Consider the following 21671-nt stretch of genomic DNA (forward strand, 5'->3'; position numbering starts at 1 on the left):
CGAGGCAAAATTTGTTGCCTTGCCTTCTTTCCTAGACCCATCAGTAAAAATTGTCTCTAAAGCAATTTTTCTCAAACTTGAGGAGGCACAAATTCTCAACAAAGATGTTTGATTTTGGGTTTTCATTTTTATGATAATCTAAACAATTGTAAGCATAGTCCGGATCATTAGAAGCATCTTACAACCAAATATTGCCATAAAATTTCATTATTTGTATCCCCATTTGTTTTTCAGACTTCAATGATAAGAAATTATTACCTAAAACCAAGACAGCATCTATCTTTTTTTCTGATTTTTTCTCCCCCAAACTGGGATCTCTGTTTCTCTGGGAGCTATGCCTGTGTTTTGTAGGATGTCAGGAGGTGGTAAGATTGAGACAGTGGTACCACAGTCTGGTTAAAATGGTTTGGGCCCTTTAATTTCCTTCCTAAGAAGTGGATTTGGTTTATAAACTAGATCATGTATGATAACTGCATGTCTGTTTCTTTTTCAGAGTCTCACTTTAGAATCTATACCACTATCCTAAGTATAGAACCAAGAGTCAGGAGTTACCGTTTTCTAGTCTTCTTTTTTCATAGCTCTTGCAGTTTGTACCGTGTCTTTAACACAATCAACCCCCTTAAGACTGGTACCCACTCATCTCTCTGTTGCTGTGGGAAGGACACAGATACAGGGAAGGCAGCTGTGAGACATCTCAGCCAAGCTCCTGATAAACCAGCCAATGAGAGCTAAGAGATTACATATCATGACACATTGGGATTCTCATCCTGTGTTCTTTGGCAAGAAAAGGGGGATGTCTATTTTCTTTGGTGCGCATTTAGGTGTTCATTAATAAGTGCAGGTTGACTATATGGGAAAAGCATCTAAGAAAGAGTGGATACATGTATATGTATAACCGACTCACTTTGCTGTACAGCAGAAACGATCACGACATTGTAAACCTACTCCAATACATAAATAAATAAAGAAAAAAGAAAAAAAAAGTACTGGTTGAATCTCAAAGGAGAAACCTCAGAGATCTTATACTATTTTTAAAGGCCTCCCAAGGGATGCTTACAGAGCCTAGAACAGTGTATTCTGCCTTCAGTGAAAATGGAAGATCCTTGTCTCAATAAACCCTACTTCCTCATTGGTGAAATGGGAACAATAACAGGAATAGCAGATTTCATCTAAAAGTATGTCCCATGGTCCAAAGTCTAGTTGGGTACTTTTCGGTGACTCACATTCACTGGTCCCTTGCTTATTTCACCAGGACATTAGGAGATTTAATTAAGGTGTAAAGAGCGTCCTGAGCTCTTCAGAGAAACACACGACGTTATTATTGTAGATCACACTTTTGATATTCCATAATCTCTTAAAAGTAATGAAACCAGCAATATAGAGAGCTGGGGCTTCAATGCAGTTAGAGTTTTATGAAGACACATTCATACCGTGTGATGTTCATAGTGGTCATCATTGTGGGGTTTGAGAGTTCAATTACTGTGAACTTTCTAATTGTTCTAAGTATTTTGATTTCATTTTTCCCATCAATAAGTAACATGTGTGAGAGATCAATGAGTATTCAAGTCATGCTATGTTCAGTCAACATTTAAGACTTTCCAGTTGTGTTTTCAAACTATGATTGGGAAAAGTACTTTACACAGCTATCATTTTAACACTTCTGTAAGTGAGAGGGGGAAAAAAAGAGAATACCCATCCAGGATTCCTTTCCCCTGAAACGTACTCCTGCTCTTAAAATCCCTGAGGAACAATGAAAATTCGCTTTTGTTTCCTAACTCATCCTAGCCTCCAGTCTCCAGCATTCAGCCTATACTCACACTGCCCATTTAATTATCATCCTAATATAGGTCTCATCCTTTGGGGCCAGCCCATGCGTCAGTATTTTCTACTACAGACCTGCCATGCAATCCATGCATGAGCCTCTAGAGACTGCTTACAAACCCCACAACATTGCTCATTGCTCATGCCACCCGAATGCCTCCTTGCGAAAATCCTCTTAATGTTCTGCAGCATTGCCTAAATGTCACCTCCTCCAGGAAGCCCTCACAGCCCCTCCAGTACTGATGAATGTTGTCAAGACAATACTCCCCAGAGCACTTGCTTTGTACTTCTTTTCGAACAATTACTGCACTCTGCTTTATATCATAGCTGTCCCACCAATACACAGAAAATATCAGTTTGACATTGGAAGCTCACCCTATGGCAGGCACTCGTGTTGGAACGCTTCAGCTTCCTAAGGCAGGAGTGCTCCTTTTTCATCTTTGTTTACCCTAGTATCCTTCTCCAGAGGAGATCAGCAGATCCTCAGCAAACGTTTGTAACACCAAATTGAAATGTACTCAGGTGAAATCTGTGGACGCCTGGGAGGCAGGCTCCCTTATGTTGCCTTCCTATGCTCTGAGAATTCAAGGACCAAGTTAGCCCCTCAAACCTACAAATCAAAGTTACTTTTCTTAGTATTTCGAAAATTATAACAGTAGCTGGTCACAAGCCTAGAACGAGGCCACAATGCCAATGAGAACATCAGATTGCTTCCGGCTGAAATTACGTTCCATCAGTGTGGAATTGAAGGGTGGATGGAACTCAAGCTGTTCATTGGTTGAACAGACACTTTTTGAGCATCTGCTTCTTGCCCATAACTAATATAGCTCAGAGGTGGTACCTACTTCTGCGTGTGTGGGAAGTAGTGTTCAAAGCAAAAGTAGTTATATGTATAAATCCTCTTCCTCAAGCATGGGTGGCATTTCTCATATAGGCATCTGGGTAGAAAACAGATCATGTTTTGGAAGTCTCTAGAACAAGACAAGGAGGGCTACAATCAGGTGAAGAGTCCTCTGGCTCTCCTTGACCTTTTTCTGCAGGAGAACTGGCAGGCCTACCATTTTTTACACCAAACAGGCTAAATGTGACAATCTAAAAGCACATACATGGTACTGATTCTCTTTAAGCTTAGCTAATTCAGCTAAGCAGGATAGTGAAAGTCAAGACTTTTCGAAGACAGTCTACGGTGTGGTCTTCAAAATAAATAACCTGAGATGATTTTGTGGGAAATGCCTTTTAGATAGTAGCTACTCGTGCAGTAGAAAGGCTTTCTGGGATTCCAGGAAAATTATTTTGAAATTAAACTCTCTTAAAAAGAAATTAGGGGGGATGGTCTATACATTTAAAAAATTAGCTGTTAAGAGTCATTATCCAGTTTTACTCCTTATAAAGGAACGGTTACTGCTCTGAATCACCTGCAGTAATTTTACTGAGTATTTTTAGTTTCTGGATTTATATTTGGTGTCTACGAATTCAGGTAGGAACTTCCTTGAAGATGAAATCACTTGACATTGTTTCTATATGCTCAAGAGTCTTGCTCTTATTTCGTAAGGGAAAGTTTTTTTTGTTTTGTTTTGTTTTTTAAAGAGCATATGTGGGCTTCCCTGGTGGCGCAGTGGTCGAGAGTCCGCCTGCCGATGCAGGGGACACGGGTTCGTGCCCCGGTCCGGGAAGATCCCACGTGCCGTGGAGCGGCTGGGCCCGTGAGCCATGGCTGCTGAGCCTGCGCATCCGGAGCCTGTGCTCCGCGACGGGAGAGGCCCCAACAGTGAGAGGCCCGCGTACCGCAAAAAAAAAAAAACCAACAAAAAAACAAAAAGAGCGTATGTATTCCCATGTAGCACTGTGTTGGGTGCAGAAGGATAAGCTACAATGGCATGTTTACTATCTTCTGAGAGTTTAGAGTGCAAAGATACAGGAAAGTTGAAAAAACAAACATGGCCTCAAAATCCATAACCCCAAAACTTTTGGGAAAACAGTTTTCCATGCTTTTAAATAAGTTTTAGTGGTTTTGATTTAGGGAAATAACGTGATGTACCATAAATGGGACATGCTATGATCTTAGAATTATTTATTGTTAGATGCATATGAATAAATATTCCAGGAAAAAATTTTTTAGCCCTTTTCTAACAACCATGAACCTGTTCTTCTTTTCTGGTCCTGATTCTCCTTCCGTTTACAATTTCCTTGCTTCGGTTTTAATATTTGTTTGCTTTATGTGTCTTTTGTGTAAGTTACCTCAAATCCTTCGCTGAATAGGGCTGGATTCAAACAAGCAAGCATATAGCTCTTAATTAAGGACTGCTATGTGCCAGGCACTGCCAGGGGCTGAGGACTGAGAGCCAGGACATGGGCTCTGCCCTCAAGGAGCTCAAAGTCTGATGGACAGACGTTAACACAAGATGTGAGTTTCAAGGGTAAACTCAGACTATGAGAGCACCTAGAGTGGGCATCTTATCCAGAATGCTTGAGCAACAAGGAGGAACATCATGAAAACCTTCCAGTTAGAAATGATGCCAAGGAACTTCCCTGGCGGTGCAGTGGTAAAGCATCCTCCTTCCAATGCGGGGGACGCGGGTTCGACCCCTGGTCAGGGAGCTAAGGTCCCACACGCCGCGGGGCAACTGAGCCTGCGCGCCACAACTACTGAGCTCGCGCGCCTCAAGTAGAGCCCGTGTGCCGCAAACTACAGAACCCACGTGCCCTGGAGCCTGCGCGCCACAACTAGAGAAGAGAACACCTGCATGCCACAACTAGAGAGAAGCCCGTGCGCCGCAACGAAAGATCCTGCATGCCTCAACAACGGTCCTGCATGCCGCAACTAAGACCCAAGGCAGCCAAAAATAAATTTAAAAAATTTTAAGATACTTAAAAAAAAGGTTGTTATTTTCAGCATTTCAAGGTCCTTTTTTAAAAAAGAAAGGAAAGAAATGATGCCAAAGCCTCATCCTGAAGGCCTAGTACAAGTTAGCCAGGATAGGAAAAGGCTTGAGGAAGTAGAGTGGGAGTAGGTGGGATCTGTCAGCTCAGAAAAAAAGAGGCAGAAACACAGTCAGAGACTTGAGACAGGTGCAAGCATGTTGAGTATCTCCCATAGGCTCTACCTGCCAAGCACAGGATCTTACACTTAAGGGATGCTCAAGAAATATTTATGGAATCTATGATAACTGGCTTTTTTAAAAGGATGGAGAAGCTGGATGTGAAAGGGTTAATTTGTGGAGGTTTCCGCAGAGAGGCGGATGGGGCTGTGGCAGAAGGTACCTGAAGTGCATTGTGACAAGGGGGGAGGGGCGGGCAAGGAGAATGTACTTAGGACCAAGTCTCAGGTGCCCTCAGGACCACACAGGCTTGATAATAGAGAAAGCTTCTAAGGAAATGACACTGAGTTGAGAGTTTAGCCACAACATCAGTGGGGGAGAAAACAACACAAACTTTAGAGTCTGTAGGAAGATCGTGAGTGGAAGAGTCTGGCATTTTTGAGGAACTGAAAGGCCAGGGAGGAGAGGGGTCAGGGAGAAAGGGTAGGGTGGAGTGAAATGATTGGAGAAGGAACCAGATCACGCCATGCTTGATAGCTTATGCCAAGTATTTTGGACTGTATCCCAAGGGCAATGGGAAACTTCCAGGGGATTTTGAAGGAGGGACAGAAATGATCAAATCTATGTTTTATCAGGATCCCTAGTCTATGGAGAACAAGTTGGAGGGGGACCCAGTGGATAGATAACTATGTTTATTTCATCTTTTTGTTTTTCTGCTAACCTGTCAAAGGCTGTTAACCTTCCTTGAAAAAAGATTATTTTATGGTTTTGTCCTTATATGGTTTATCTTTACTTAAAATTTATATCATTTGATCCCTCTTTTTCACTTATAAATAAATGATGACCCATACTTCATCATTTCCGACATTTCCTATGAAATGACTCATTGACTATGCCCCCATCTGCATCCCTAACCACACACAGGAGCGTATTGCATAGTGGGATTTGTGGTCCTTGAGTGGCTTGACTGTGATAACATTTATTCAGGCTGCTGAAGCTTTTCCAAAATTCTCGTTGGGCTCCAGGATTTCAACAAGAGTCAAGTTCAATCCATGAAGGGCTCGGTCAAAGAGCCTGAATGTAATCAAAGCGAACCATAGCCACTGCAACGGCATGTAATTTGATCAGAAGTATTTGCACATGAACAATATCAAATCTCAGGCTCGACTGGCAATTAGCAATTCTGTGATAATAAAGAAGAAGCTGAAATAGCTCTTGAGTTAATAAATCTTTGTGTGTCTTAGCTGAGGATTCAAAATCTATATTCTATGAAATAATGCCATTTGCAGCAACATGGATGGACCCAGAGATTATCATACTAAGTGAAGTAAGTCAGACAAAGAGAAATACCATATGATATGACTTATATGTGGAATCTAAAATATGACACAGATGAACAAATGAACTTACCTACAAAACAAACAGACTCACAGACATAGAGACTTGTGGTTACCAAGAGGGAGGGGGAAAGGGGGAGGGATGGATGGGGAGTTTAGGATCAGCAAATGCAAACTATTATATATAGAATGGATAAACAACAAAGTCCTACTGTAGAGCACCTGGAACTACAGTCAATATCCTGTAATAAACCATAATGGAAAAAATATGAAAAAGAATATACATACATATGTATAACTGAATCACTCTGCTGTACACCAGGAACTACTACAACCTTGTAAATCAACTATACTTCAATAAAAATAAATACATAAATAAACCAAAATCTATACCCTATTATTTTACAGGTGACAATAGCATAGGCATACGATAGTATAGGTTTACACTGGTAAGATTGACCTTTTCTCATTTTACTCCCTTTTAATGATATAAATGAAACAGATATACATTAAAAAACTGGAACATAACATTACATTGTAATGAAGAAAGAAATTATCTATCTTTACTGTCTATTGCCCAAGATACACAATACACTTTAAGTTCTACTCCTATGTAGCCATATACATTCACCATAAATTTACAGTTTTGTATTTTCTTTCACATGTTATGAGAGCATTTTCTTCTATCCCTAACTAGTTTTTGAAACTATAACTTGAATGTTTGCATAATGTTCCATCACAGAGGGAAACATTCCTGTATTACTGGATATTTTGGTCACTATTCTAAATAATGCCAAAAAGAAAACTTCGGGCATAAATATTTTTTACAGGTATCTAAATATTTCCTGAAGACAGATCCCCAGCAGCACTATAACATTTAAAAACTCTAGCTACATATTGCTAAACTGCTTTTCAGAAAAGTTGGGCAAGTTGGCACTTTGCTAGGGTTACGTATAGGAGAGCCATATGTCACCATGTTCACTATGCTATTACTCATCTCTCACAAGCCAGACAGTGAATGAGCCATCTGTGTTTTAACCATCTCCCAACTCATACTTTCTACTGGATCCCCAAAAATGTGCCCACTTCTGCTAACTTTTAGGACTCAGTTGCCATTTAGAATGGAAAGCTTTTTTTTTTTTTAATGTGAAGCTAGATTTCTATCTATGACAAATTCCAAATGGTTAGCTGTGTTTCAAGTGTAAGTTAAGTTCCTTAAATGTGGTATACATTTTAAGTACTTTTATTATTAAGCATTGTTCACACAAAATTGAAACCAAGCTCCCCTCTCTGCCACCATGTTTTAGAGCCTACCCGGCGGCAGCAATTCCAAATAAGTATCTTATTTGATATTTGGACAGTTTTCCATTATGTTGTATCCATTGGCAATTATTTTTAAAAAATACATCATGCTTGAGGTTTAGTTTGTAGGCTTGAGAATTTTACATGTGTAGCCACTTCTGTCTTCATTTCTCACTAAGAAGGCATAATTTAAACTAGACTGTCACATTTGTTTGTATATAAAAGAAAAAGTAACTATTTGTGGGATAATCCATTGGGATTTGGAGTATAGTTGTACATATTATGTGCCCTTTCTACTTGCAAACTTCAACAAAAAGGGGGGGATTTTAATCTTATTGGAATGATAGAGTTATAGTAAATTTTCCTTTATTCATTTTAGGATGAAACTTTTTGCTGTTTCACTCATTAGGGCATAAACAGATGACTCTATTTAGTTCAGTCCAGTTTCACAGGTGCAAACCAAACGCTAGATACTATGTAAGTACAGGGGAGAAAAGAGAGATTTCCCCCTTTCCCCTCCTATACACACACACACACACACACACACACACACACACAGAGCACCTAGTCAATTGGAGACAAATCCCTTAATAGATCAATTCAGTACAATGTGACATTTGCTGGGATATACTTTTAAATTTCACTCTATGATATACTCACTATGAGTGCCCGTCCCCGCCATTAAGAGGTTTAGATAAACCAAATCTATGCACTAATGAACTGACCATTCAAAAACTAGTTCCCGTTTTAGCATTCCTGTTTCCTTAATCCTAATTTCTGTTCCTGCCTAGCATCTGAGTATCTTTTTCTTCAACTCTGCTGACTGCTGTAAATAGTCATCAGTATCAAGGGATATGATGCAAATAGACTGCAAAGTAAAACTGAAAATTAAAAAAAAAAAAGATGCAGTTTGTCATGATTTGAGAAAAGTGATATTGGAGAAATGCTACAATACATACAAACCCAAAATAAGGATGTGACAGAATTAGACCTTTAACAACCCAAGAGGAGAAATTAACATGGATTAGTGCTTCAAAAGAGAATACGCAGCATAAAACTGGTTAATAGGGGACCTGGGTAAAAAAAAAAAACGATAAAGTCTTCAGAAATATTTTGGCAAAAATAACCTTTTTCATAACTGGGGTGTGAAAGTCAAGTAAAGGATGTCATATCACCTAATTTCATCAGAAAAATTATACATTCAGTTAATTTTTTAAAATCCAACATTCAATTAATTTTTTGTTCCAACAATTACGGCACACTGATAATTATGACTTATTTTACAATATTTTATTTTTCTAATTTGAAATTTTAATCAAGTCTTTTAAATATGACTTACTATTCAGCTTTGGTCTCTGTACATTTTGATTACCCACTGCTGTGTAGCAAAACCATCCCCCAAACCACAGGTTTCACGTAACAGCCATTTTATTATCTCCCATAATCATAATCCTGTGGGTTGGCCAGACTCTGCTAGGTTAGCTGTAGCTAGGCCTGCAGTCATGTGGGATCTTGGCTAGGTTCAGTTGTTCAAGATGACTTACTTGTCTGGTACCTTCCCAGGGACGGCCACAAGGCTGAGCTCAGTGGGGTGACTCAGGAGCCTCTCCCACTATCCACGTAGTCCTAAGGTCCCTCTTTCTCCACATGAGAGGGTAGCCAGACTTCTTACATTGCAGCTCAAGGTTCCCCAAAACACAAAAGCATAAGCTACTTCCAAAAATTTGTTTCCCCAACTGACACAGCATCACTACTGGTTAAAGCCAGTCACAGGCTAGCTCAGTCTGGAAAGAGGCTGCTGCCCCAGGACAGGAATATTGGAAAGCACAGTTCACTGAAAGCCAGCTATGGAAAGCAGCTAATACACTGTTTGAAGTCCCTTCATTTAAAAAGGCATTTCCAGTACCAGTTCTCTGTGGATAATGAAGGCCTCCTGTAGCTGTAGTCACTTCAGTGGGTCATTTCCAAAAGTCCAGTGAGTTGTGATGTCAATTGAAACAGTCAATCTGCTTCTAAAAATCATGGGCCTCAAGTGAAGGGATTCCTTTCTAAGCAAATTAGAGCCTCAGTTTGATTCATCAACTCCAACCCCTTATTGTTAGTTTTTTTTTAGAGAACAAGTTTAGGTTCATTTGCCTAAGGATACTCAGCAAATATCTGGAAAAGAATTCAAAGTTTGGCAAATGATAATAATTCAGGACATGTGTCTGGGGCTTTATAATTTAGGTAACGCTTTTAGGTACTATCTTATTTGCTTTTCGTTTCAAATCTAAAGCAGTAGATCAGGCAGATCTACTGCAGTTTTCAAGTGAGGAGATCAACTCAACTCACTGTAAGCTTTAAAATTTTCCACAATTACACAGGTAGGAAACATTGGAGCCAGAACGTCAAGTTCAGGGTTCTTTCAAACCATCCGTCCCTCCTAGCCTCTTGGAGAGTTCTCTTTTAAGCTTAGAAGTAGCTGAAAGTGAAATTCATTCATTCATTCATTCATTCTCTCTTTCTCTGTCTCTCTCTCCATGTATGTAAGTATTCACATGTATATAAAATGTACATTTTTTTTTTTTTTGGCTGCGTGGTTTGCAGGATCTTACTTCCCTGACCAGGGACTGAACCCGGGCCCACGGCCGTGAAAGCACCAAGTCCTAACCTCTGGACCAGCAGGGACCTCCCTAAAGTATACATTTTAAAAAACGTTCTTAAAGTACAGCCTTTATTCATAGTTAATAAGTGAAATTGATATTTAATGGATGAAATTCATTCTCTCTTATTATATGTATGTATGCATATCTATATAAAATACACATTTTAAAAACTGTTCTTAAAGTACAACCTTCATTGATAATGATTTCTAGAAAGTCAATAATATCCATTTCAAGTTAAAGGCTATCACAGAAGCATGGATGTCATTCAGAAGTCATCTGGTCAACCCCTTCATTTCACAGATGGGAAAATAGCCTCAGAGTGTTAAGTTATTTGCCCAAAGTCACACAGCTGTTTAGAGAAAAAGCCAAGAGCTTTGACTCTGACCGGACCATTCTTCCAACTAAACCAGGCCACCTCAAGAATAGCCTCCCAAATGAAACTGTGTGAGGAATATAGATATTTTGTGGACAAGACATTAATTTGATTTGCCAAGAATTAAAATTAGCACAAAATTTAAGATCCTTAATGACTAAATACAGTTAAGGACCAGCTGTGCAATTTGCTCAAAATATTGTTGTTTCCAGGAGACAACCTATTGCTAGGAATCCATGGAAGAAAAAAAAAAAACCAAAAAAAACGCCCTCTATAATAAGCTGAGAACTAACTTCACCTCAGAGTTCTTTACGAAGAAAAAGAAGTTTTAATTATTGTATCCGGTAACTTGGTGTATGTTTCTCTTCCAGGACTGCATGTTAGCAAAATCAAAAAGTCTCATCAAACATCCTCAAAGCACTGAGTATGGAACCTTCTTCTGAGAATAAGAAGGGCTAAGATGAGCTAAGATCTTAGCTTTTCAAATGAAGAAAAACACGAAGGTCCGTTCAGTTCCGCAGACAGCAGCATTTTGCCAACATTGCACAACGATTACTTATGTTACTATGATAAGTAGTAAGCAATACTGTATTTTGACCTCCATAGAAAGAAATGTTGTTTTTTCCCCCCTCTCTTTTCCCCCTACACCCACATCCTTCCTCTCTTTCTTTTATTGAGGAGAAAATATTTACCGTTTGTTGACTGAACAGGTAATGGATTCAAGAAGCCAGCAGTACAATTTACCAAAGTTACAGTGTGTATGACTTGAAGGGTTGACTAGTTAGCACATGGTTGACTAAATTAAAGAGTCAACGAAGCCACAAGCTCCATCCCTTCAGTGAAGAGCCCGGTGTAATTTCTGAGTTTAATAAACACTCGAATGACTTGACCGAGAGGTTTAGATGAACCGTTCTCATCAAGGAGCACAGGATGGGGAAGCGCCGAGCTGAGCCAGAGGGCGGGGGGCATCTTTCCCAAGCACACCTGCCTGTGACCGCATTTTTCTAGGAATGTCGCTTCCTGTGTACATCTCTGCCACCATCTTCATATTTGTTGTTTGAGATTTGGAAATATCCTGAGTGTGTCTCTCTTACTTCCTTAGTCAAATAGCAAACAAAAAACAAAAAAACTTGCGGATGAAACCCGCCATTTTCCTCTGAATTCCAGACACAAGTTGCTCCTTTGTATCTCTGAGTAGCTTTGTTTTATGTATGTCACAGTTTGAAGAGCTTGCTGGGTCCCCATATTGTTCTGTGTACTGAGGTGGCTGGATTTCTTTCTCTTTATTCAGACATGGCTATTGATCTCTGGACAGTGTTTAATATGAAAAGTTATAAATCTCCACGCAGGAGAACCACTTAGCCAGAAATATTTGGGCAAGTGGACATGTGGGGACGTGTGTGAGGAGAAATTCCTCGTGTCACTGTTGTTCGGCCGCCGGATGGATGCTGTTGGAGAGAAGGCATGTCAAAGGCTTGAACCTGCACATGATGGAAGTATTCAAACAAGCTTCCAAAAGTATTATGCGGTGTTTAAAATATTTTAGTCACAAATCGAATGTCAGCTTTAAGTGCAGCGTTTATGGAGTACTGGCTGCTCCGTATGATGTAACCCATAAAAAAATACAAGTGCCCACACATTTCCATGAGACAGCACTTTTCTCTAAGGAGCCCATTTATTTGGGGGATACTACTTTTATAGCACCAGCAAGGCCAGTGAGAAACTTCCATCTGTTGTACTTCTTTCTGCTTCTGCTGTCTCACCATCTCCACTGGCGTCAAGCTCAGACTAAGCCACCACTGGATTCTGTCCAGATTCTAGCAACACCCCGCTGGTCTCTGCAGGCACACTGGCCCCGCTTCTGTCCATTCTCCACACAGTTGCCAGGTTATTCAGATCATATCTTCTCCTGCATAAAACTCTGGAATGCTTTCCCATTTTTCTAATCCGTCAGGGTTTGATTAGGGAAAGGAAACAACTATCAGTGAAATGGACCAAGGGATTTATTACAGAGCTTAGAACTGACACAGTTGTTGAACAAGTGAACTGAAAATCAGTTCATCCAACATCAACTTGCCAATTTCACCACTGCTTCTAAAATTATAAGTTGTGTATCTCCAATCTGGTCTAGGACCTGGTACAGCAGATGTAGGGGCAGGAAGAGGGCTTATGTCTGTGAAATTGGACAGTATATGGCTGTTAAAGAAATTCCACACATTCATATGTTAAATATTCAGAGGTTCAGAAGTCCTACTCTCTGAAATATGAAATATAATTGAAATGGATCTCCACCCTAGGTAGACAGAAAAAACTCTTAAGAGTAATGGCTAGGGTGAAATAGCTGTGGCACAATTTCAGTGAAATGAAACTAAAATTGCTCCCAAACTACCTACTCACCACCCAACTCCAGTAATTTAGCCAATTTGCTAAACTTTTTTTTTTTTTTTTTTTTTGTGGTACGCGGGCCTCTCACTGCTGTGGCCTCTCCCGTTGCGGAGCACAGGCTCCTGACGCGCAGGCCCAGCGGCCATGGCTCACGGGCCCAGCCGCTCTGCGGCATGTGGGATCCTCCCGGATCGGGGCACGAACCCGCGTCCCCTGCATCAGCAGGCGGACTCTCAACCACTGCGCCACCAGGGAAGCCCTGCTATACATTTTATAAAAGTTCATTTATGCATATGTTTTCCAAAAAGACCAATCCTGCAATATTGTCTCTGGTTGCCAGCTCAGTGGTATAGTAGTGCTGTTCTCTGATTCTGTTCCTCTTTTTTCTTCTTTAAATTTCTATGTTCTTTTTTTTTTTTAATTCCATACCCATTGGAATTGGAAGAGTTGTTTCCTCTGGTCAGGCTGTCATAGTAATTGAAGATTGTCCTCAGTCTCTCTGACTGCTCAGCTTTCATACCTGAAGTACAACAAAGCTTGTGGCCGATGTGTTTATAGCTCTGGCTAACCCTTTTCCCGCTACCTTCTGTGCAGGTGTATACAGTGTGGCAGCTTGCCACAGATGCTCTGTAAAATGCCTGAAACCTCCTTTTTGCATGGGGTGGGGGGGGTCACTCCTGTTTGCACAGTTGTGCACTGCAGCTTTCACTGCCCACTTACCGTCTGTATTCTGTGCACTCTCTCTATGGAGGAGGGCCATTAATAGCCCCTTGCCTGCTGACTGAGAACAAGTTCCAGGGTGAATATAGACCCAAAAGGGCTCCCTCACTGCAGAGGAACTAGGAAATCTACCTGCATATTTTAATCCACTAAAAGATACATTCTAGCATACAGTGATGTTGGCTATAGTTCTTTAATCTTTTATCTTTTAAGTGTGGGTTACATTGTGTATGATCACAGAAAGCACCAACTAGCTGTGCCTGAGAGTGTTAGAGGAATTTCCCAGAGGAGATGACATTTCCTAGGTGATGTTTTTTTCACGAAGACTCGCAGCTTGTGAGTTTGAAACTTACCAACATTGCTCTTTCAAATCTATATCAATTAAATATGCAGTGTGGTGCTTTTCTAGTAAAAGTGATAGTGTTTCGTCAGTTTATCCAAGTTTCTGGCCCCTGGCAATTCTCTAGGAACACATCGGTGAGGCCATCAGCCAGAAGGAGGGAAAGAACAAATGAACCCATATGGGATATTGAGTCTATTACTAATGGTACTTTGATTTCAGAACTAGCTACAGTAACAAGGAATAAGGCATCGAACAGTGAGTCCCTAGACATCATCAGTGGAAAATATTGCTGTCTGTAGTGACTGGTAGCTACAGATTGATTCTCTAAATAGATACGATCTTCTTCTGCTGTGCCCACCACGTGAAGTATTTAGCTTTTGGAAGCCTGGCTTGCAGATGACCACTCTCAGACAAATATTAATGGCCATGCTAGCCACAAGTCCTAAAGTTCTCTGCCAAACAGTCTAAATCAATCATGCATGCATTGCACGCTAGTATATATCAAACACCTGCATTCCAGATCATTGTAGTGGCTTGATGTAAATTGGCCCCATAACTCAGTATTCCTCTTTCTCCACCCTTGATTTATTTTCACCTTGTCTTATGTATGCGCTACACCCATCACAAACTTGTGCTATACCCACTGCTTCTCTAGTCAACGACTTCCTCTAGAAAGAAATAACCCAGGACATATATAATAGTTTCCAGAAGGAGCGTAACAAAGCTACTGTTTTCTTGAAGGTGTGTGCTGGGTGCCAGACACTCTTACCGGTCTTTTTACCTGTGCTATGTAATTTAATTCCCATGGCAGCCTATGAAATGTGCATTGTTGTTCTAATTTACAGATGGGAAAACTGATTCTCAGAAAGTCAGAGAAGGCCATCAGAGGGATGTGCCTCCCCCATCAAAGGGGGAAAATGGTCACAGAATGTCTTTTAAAGGAAACAACGTGAAAGAACAAATATTTAATGAAATATCTAAAAGAGGTAAATTCATAGGGACAGAAAGTAAATTGGTAGTTACCAGAGCCTTGGGGAAAGAGAGAATGGAGAATCATTGCTTAATGTTTACAGAGTTTCTGTCTGGAGTGATGAAAAAAGTTTTGGAAACAGATACTGGTGATGGTTGCATAACATTGTGAATGTAATTAATGCCACTGAATTGTACATTTAAAAATTGTTAAAATGGCAAATTGTATGCTATATATATCTTACCACAATTAAAAAGAGGGGAGAGGAGGAAAAAAGAAAAAGGAACAATGTGAGAGCTTCGAAAGACACCGTTTTACTCAGTTCCCAGCAGACTGTTTTCCACCGTCCGTCTGGGTGTGTCTGGTTGGTGCTCCAGTGGGACACTGTCTCTGGCCGTGGTTTTGCCCCTGACTATGTACCTTCACCACTTTCAGGATCGTCTTTTTTCTTTCCAAGCCAAATCCCTTCAATTTGGAAATGAAAAGCACTGGAATCGGGTCCTTGCTGTCACTGATAGAAACTTGGTACACACTTACCTTGTGTCGCAAATGAAAGTAAACAGAGGATAAACAGAGAGGTATTTGCTCTTTTTAGAGACAACAGACTTCAGTTTCAGTAACTCAGAGTCGCTCATTACGCCTAAGAATTTTTGCTTTTCAGTATTTTTGAAGTGTATTTCTGAGGTGTGTCCTAGGCAAAATAAAACATCTAGAATGGAGAGTTTGTTTTTCTTTTTCATTATTCAACCTAGATGTAGTCCCTCCAGCTGTTTCGGGGGGAATAATCTGTGAAATCGTCGTAGTCAGAGATTTTGTCGTATTTCTCTTTATATATCCAATTTCTACATGGCGGACCTTCAAGGGAAATTGGTTCACGTGGATAGTGAATGAGTCATGGAATGATCAGTAGCTTCAGTAAATTTAATTTAGCCGAAAAATGACAAATGAAACAGTTCTGATACGTGGCTGCTTTTGAGACAAGTTATTGATTATGAAGTTTTGTTTTTTTTTTAAACGGAGATTATTTTTGAATTATCCAAGGCAGCATAGCTATGACTAATGAGGTAAAATGAAGCAAAAGAAAAATGTGAACTGAATACCAAGAGATACTTCCAGTAGATTGGGATTAAATTAGGCAGAGGAGTCCCAGTGGAAGTGGTTGGGGGACATTTAACGCCACGCATGTCACTTAGAGCTGCAGTGAACTTAAGCAATTTACAAGCAGCAGACTCTGACTTTGGCAGGATGATAAGTGAGATCGTATCTCTGGTCTCATTGATTCTCTCTCTTATACCGGTATACGTTCACAGCTTCATATCCCCTATGGACAGAATTTATGTGTGTGTTAAATTTTCTGATTACAGTTTTCTTTTTTCCGGAAAGCACTCTTTTTAGAGCATCTCCTGGTCCCATCAGAAATGTCTTCCTTAAGTGGGAAAGTCCAAACTGTTCTGAGCCTTGTGGGGCCAAGCAAACTGGGCTGCACCCTGACCCACGAACACTTGACAATGACTTTTGACTGCTCTTACTACCCACCTCCTCTGTGCCGTGAAGTGATCTCCAATGAACCTATTACAATGAAAAATTTATTTTGGATCCAGAAAAACCCTTATTCCCATGGAGAGAATCTGCAGTTGAATCAGGAGACGGAAGGCATCAAGGAAGAATTGTTGGATTTTAAAGCCCAAGGTGGAGGAGCTTTGGTGGAAAACACAACCACTGGGATCAGCTGAGATGTGCAGACCTTGAAGCGGATTTTGCAGAAGAGACTGGCGTCCGCATCACATCCGGAACTGGGTTTTATGTGGATGTAACTCGCTCTTCAGAGACCAGAGCCATGTCAGTGGAGCAGGTCAAAAGCCCTAATTTCTTGGACAATATTTGCGTGTAAATTCAGAATCATCAGAACTTCAGACCGTGGATTATCCCCACGTGTCATCTACATTTGGAAATGTCACTGGCTCAGAGGCACGCTGTAGAAGTTTGCTAGCTAGCAAAGGCATCTGTCAATGGGACCTAAATTAGGAACATTTCACTTCATAAAGAAAAAGCATCCAGGAAGGAGATCTTAATGCACTGGTCACCGGAAGACCCAATGGGGTAATACTTAGATTCATGTATCTCATGGTGCGCAGTAGCGGTGGCACAGTCTGTGTGTAAACCTCAGTGTTCCATTAGAAGCTTCAGTTATGCAACCTCAATTTTCTTTCTGGATTTTATAATAACCAGCAATAAAAATTCACTGTCGGGTGAAACCTGGCAGGCAGAGACTTGGCACAGTTGCGAATATGTTTCCTTCTCCTTTTACAAACCAGGAGGGGTAGAAGAAAATCCATTTTCCTGTTTTTGTCATAATAGGATCTTAAGCAAGAATGGGCAGAAGGAAAAGTAAATCTTTCAGGGACAAAAAGAAAGCATAAGCCATGAAGCCGTTTTGTATGTGTGTGTGCTCTCCTTCTATATATACGTAGAATATACTTTTAGATGTGTGTTTACACATATATGTATATATTTATAGTATCTTCCATTGCCTGTTTCATAGGCATAGAACGTCAGCTGCAGTCTTTGCAAAGAGTCAGTTAATCTTTAAAATACTTAATATTTCAAAATTTTATCTGCATTTTTTTTCCAGTCAGGCCTTTCCCTTTTACACATCTATATTATTTGAAGACTATCCCGATATCAGGGATTACACATTCTTCTAACCACTCAATGTAAGTATTATTGTGTGTGCTGTGAATTTGCTTTGCTGTATAGGATAAAGGACAGAATGAATAAGAGAAAATGAAAGAATTACTTGCTACAGTTGACGTAGATTCAGAGGCAGTCTTTTTACATTCTGGGTGCCCCTTAGGTTAAAATACAGATTTTTATCTCAATGAACGAATGTACAATGAATGCACTTCTCATTAAGTCACTTTTTCCCCTGCAGCCTCCTAAAGCCATGAATTTCTTGGTAAATAATCACAGTAAGTTTTATGGACTCGTTGATTTAGAGTAACTTGTTTTTTTGATTTAAAAATTTTTTTTATTTTATATTGGAGTAGAGTTGATTAACAATATTGTGTTCGTTTCAGGTGTACAGCAAAGTGATTCAGTTATACATATACATTTATCGATTCTTTTTCAAATTCCTTTACGGTAACTTGCTGAATTTGAGATTTGGTCAGTAAAATGCCTTTCTCATTGACCAATACTAACTGAATGAATGTTGGATACATTTTTAAAAGGATGAGTGACTGAATGACTAAATTCATTCACATACTGTGGTGACTCTATGTTGATAAAATCCAATCTATCAATTTTCATTCTCTTCCTTAGCTTACTGATGTCCTTGTTAATGAAATTCTCCATGGAGCTGATGGAACCAGTATCAAGTGTGGTGTTACTGGGGAAACTGGTTGCTCCTGCCCTCTGACTGAGAGTGAAAGAAAGGTTCTACAGGCAACAGCTCACGCTCAGGCTCAGCTTGGCTGTCCTGTTATTATTCACCCGGGAAGGAATCGAAGTGCACCATTTCAGATTAGCCGAGTGCTGCAAGAGGCTGGAGCAGACACCTCCAAAACAAGTTATGTCACACCTTGATAGGTAAGCAGACCATCTACCAATTAGTGCGAACCATCGCAAGATTCATGAATGATCAAATAAATAAAATCATCAGATCAATAAAGCACTAGAAAAAAACTACGAACTACTTGGAAGATAGTATTTATAAAGTTTTACCATAGACGTTAATAAAGATCACCAATGCCATTTTTGTGTCCCTACCCCGTGTCAGTATCCTAGGTATTTTGCACAAGGCATTTCTTTTAATTTACTTAATCCTTCATAATGCTTCACAGTTGGTGTCCCCACTTTGTCTCAGGGTATGATGTCACAGTTGGTGCTAATTCCACGTGCTCAGTGTTTGCCAGTAGTTAAGAGTGATAAATTTATCTGCAAATATAAAGGGAAGGGGAATTGAATGGCTTTCACCCTGAGAATAAACACACACATAGAAGTGTTGAGGTGTGTTGTTGTGACTGGTGGTTTGAATCATCTTAATTTTGGAAAATGCACGGCTAAAAAAATAATAGTAATATGTATATTATTTGTTTGGCGGTATTATGTCTTAGTTTCCTATGGCTTCTGTAACAAATTATAAGAAACTGGGCGGCCTCAAACAATAGAAATGTACCCTCTGACAGCTCTGGAGGCCAGAGGTCTGGAATCAAGGTGTTGGCAGGGCTGCGCTCCCTCCAGGGATCTACAGGAGGAGGGTCCCTTGCCTCTTCTAGTGTCTGGTTGTTCCAGGCTTTCCTTGGCTTGTAGCCTAACTTCAGTTTCTGCTGTCTTCACATGGCCTCCTCCTGCTCGTCTGTGTCTCCTCTTTTGCTTCTTATGAGGACCCTTGTCATTAGATTTAGTGCCCACCCAGATCGTCCAGAATGATCTCATCTCAAGATCCTTAACGCAATTATGTCTGCAAAGACCCTTTTTCCAAATAGGGTCACTTTCAGAGATTCAGAGGGCTGAGACATGGACATGTCTTTCTGAGGTCCACCACTCAACCCCCTCATATTGTATTAGATCCGTAGGGCTCAGCAAAATAACTGACTATATAAATAGACGTTGGCTGCAGTTATTTGTATGAAGAAGCCTAACAATGCTGCAGAGGCTAGACATCGGCCTCCACGTTGAACTGATGAAAGAATTAACACAGTACCGATGAGACTGATAATACGTTACAATTAATTCTATCTTGCAAAGTGGAATACAGCCATGTTAGCAGACTGATAAATCCTGATCATCAGACCCGACAGTCTGTTATTTAATAAACGAATGCTCCTACAGAACGTATTGGTAAAATGCTTCATCTTAATAAAAATACTGTAAAATCCTGTGCGGAAAAAAAATAAAACATATTATAATTGTGGCAGAACAGAGAAGCCAGTGTTAACAGGGAACCTGAGGGACCTCAAGGTAGAGGCAGTTGCCCTGGCAGCTGGGTTGCTGTTGAGATCAATACTTGGCTATCTTCAGGAATCTTCTGGTTGTACTGATAAAACAGAGGGATGTTTCTGGATACTGGTCACAGAGGTAGTGCATCGCAGTGTGAAGAATAGAATCTTTGGACCCAGAGACATGTGCTTTTAAATCTTGCCTCCACCATTTGCTATGCAATCTTGGGTAGCTTCATTTGAATTTAAAATAATGTATTTGATAATATACTTTTGTATGATATGGAATATATGTAGCACCTTTAATCAATAAGGACGATTTTTGATTCTTTTTAAACAGTGTGAAGTATATCAGGCATACAAAAGAGTATCGATAATATATATTTTAAAATTTTAAAAATATTTATTAAGTTCTTGAAAACATTGCATTCTGCTGTTATTATATAAATCCTCTCTATCTGCCCCTTAGACTACAGTTGTTAATCATGGTGTTCAAATATTCTATATTCCTACTGATTTTTTGACTGCTTGATCTATTGGTTACTATGAGAAGTATGTTAAAATCTCTCATGGTGGATTTTTAGTTTCTGATTGTACATATTTCAGTTTTTGCTTCATATATTTTGAATCTATGTTATCACATGCATACAAATTATTATATCTTCCTGATGAATTGAAACTCATATCAACATATATGGAGCTGTTTTATCTTGCAATGTAAGTACTAGTGTTTTATTTTATTTTATTTTTTTTAAATAAATTTATTCTATTTATTTTTGGCTGCGTTGGGTCTTCATTGCTGCACGTGAGCTTTCTCTAGTTGAGGTGAGCGGGGGCTACTCTTTGTTGAGGTGCGCGGGCTTCTCATTGCGGTGGCTTCTCTTGTTGTGGAGCACGGGCTCTAGGCACGTGGGCTTCAGTAGTTGTGGCACGTGGGCTCAGTAGTTGTGGCACACAGGCTCAGAAGTTGTGGCTCACAGGCTCTAGAGCGCAGGCTCAGTAGCTGTGGCACACAGGCTTAGTTGCTCCGCGGCATGTGGGATCTTCTCGGACCAGGGCTCAAACCCGTGTCCCCTGCATTGGCAGGTGCATTCTTAACCACTGCGCCAGCAGGGAAGCCCAGTACTAGTGTTTTAAAAGCTGTTTTATCTGATGTTAATGTGACTGTACCAGTCTTTTTGTGTTTGTCTTTATAATTTACATGTGTCTTGTATAAAAAGCATATGGCTGGGTTTGGAGTTTTACCCATTCTCTTTTTTTATATGCTAAATTCAGTTTATTTGCATTGACTATGTTTACTGATATGCTTATTTCATTTTTTTTGTCATAGTTATCATTAAAATTTCTTGATTTCTTTTTATTGTTTTTTTTTTTTTTTCCACCTCCATATTCTATTTATCCTCTTTACTTCTTTGGAAGGTATGTGTACGATTTATATCCTATTAGTAGTTATAGTAGAAAATTTAACATGTATATTTAACACAGCAAATTTAAACATTTTAAAATATAGTAAACAGGGCTTCCCTGGTGGCGCAGTGGTTGAGAGTCCGCCTGCCGATGCAGGGGACACAGGTTCGTGCCCCGGTCCGGGAAGATCCCACGTGCCGCGGAGTGGCTGGGCCCGTGAGCCATGGCCGCTGAGCCTGCGCATCCAGGGCCTGTGCTCCGCAACGGGAGAGGCCACAACAGTGAGAGGCCCGTGTTACCGCAAAAAAAAAAAAAAAAGTAAACAATTTTACCTTCCTTCCTTCCTAGTAATACAAGAACTTTAGAAACCTCAGTTACTCACCATCTAAG

At 40.1% G+C, this 21671-nt stretch overlaps 1 protein-coding gene across 1 annotated transcript in view; it reads left to right on the plus strand.

Moving 5' to 3' along the window:
- Nucleotides 1-16352: 16352 nt before the first annotated feature.
- The window catches only part of PTER (phosphotriesterase related), a gene marked incomplete at both ends in the record, with an annotated part of 28688 nt that continues 23369 nt past the window's right edge, over nucleotides 16353-21671 (plus strand). Inside the window, 4 exon segments of the mRNA XM_082845124.1 lie at nucleotides 16353-16664; nucleotides 16667-16786; nucleotides 18256-18501; nucleotides 18503-18522. Coding sequence (XP_082701250.1) covers nucleotides 16353-16664; nucleotides 16667-16786; nucleotides 18256-18501; nucleotides 18503-18522 — 698 coding nt within the window.

The sequence above is a fragment of the Leucopleurus acutus genome (assembly GCF_964270905.1).
Source record: "Leucopleurus acutus genome assembly, chromosome: 1".
Taxonomy (NCBI): domain Eukaryota; kingdom Metazoa; phylum Chordata; class Mammalia; order Artiodactyla; family Delphinidae; genus Leucopleurus; species Leucopleurus acutus.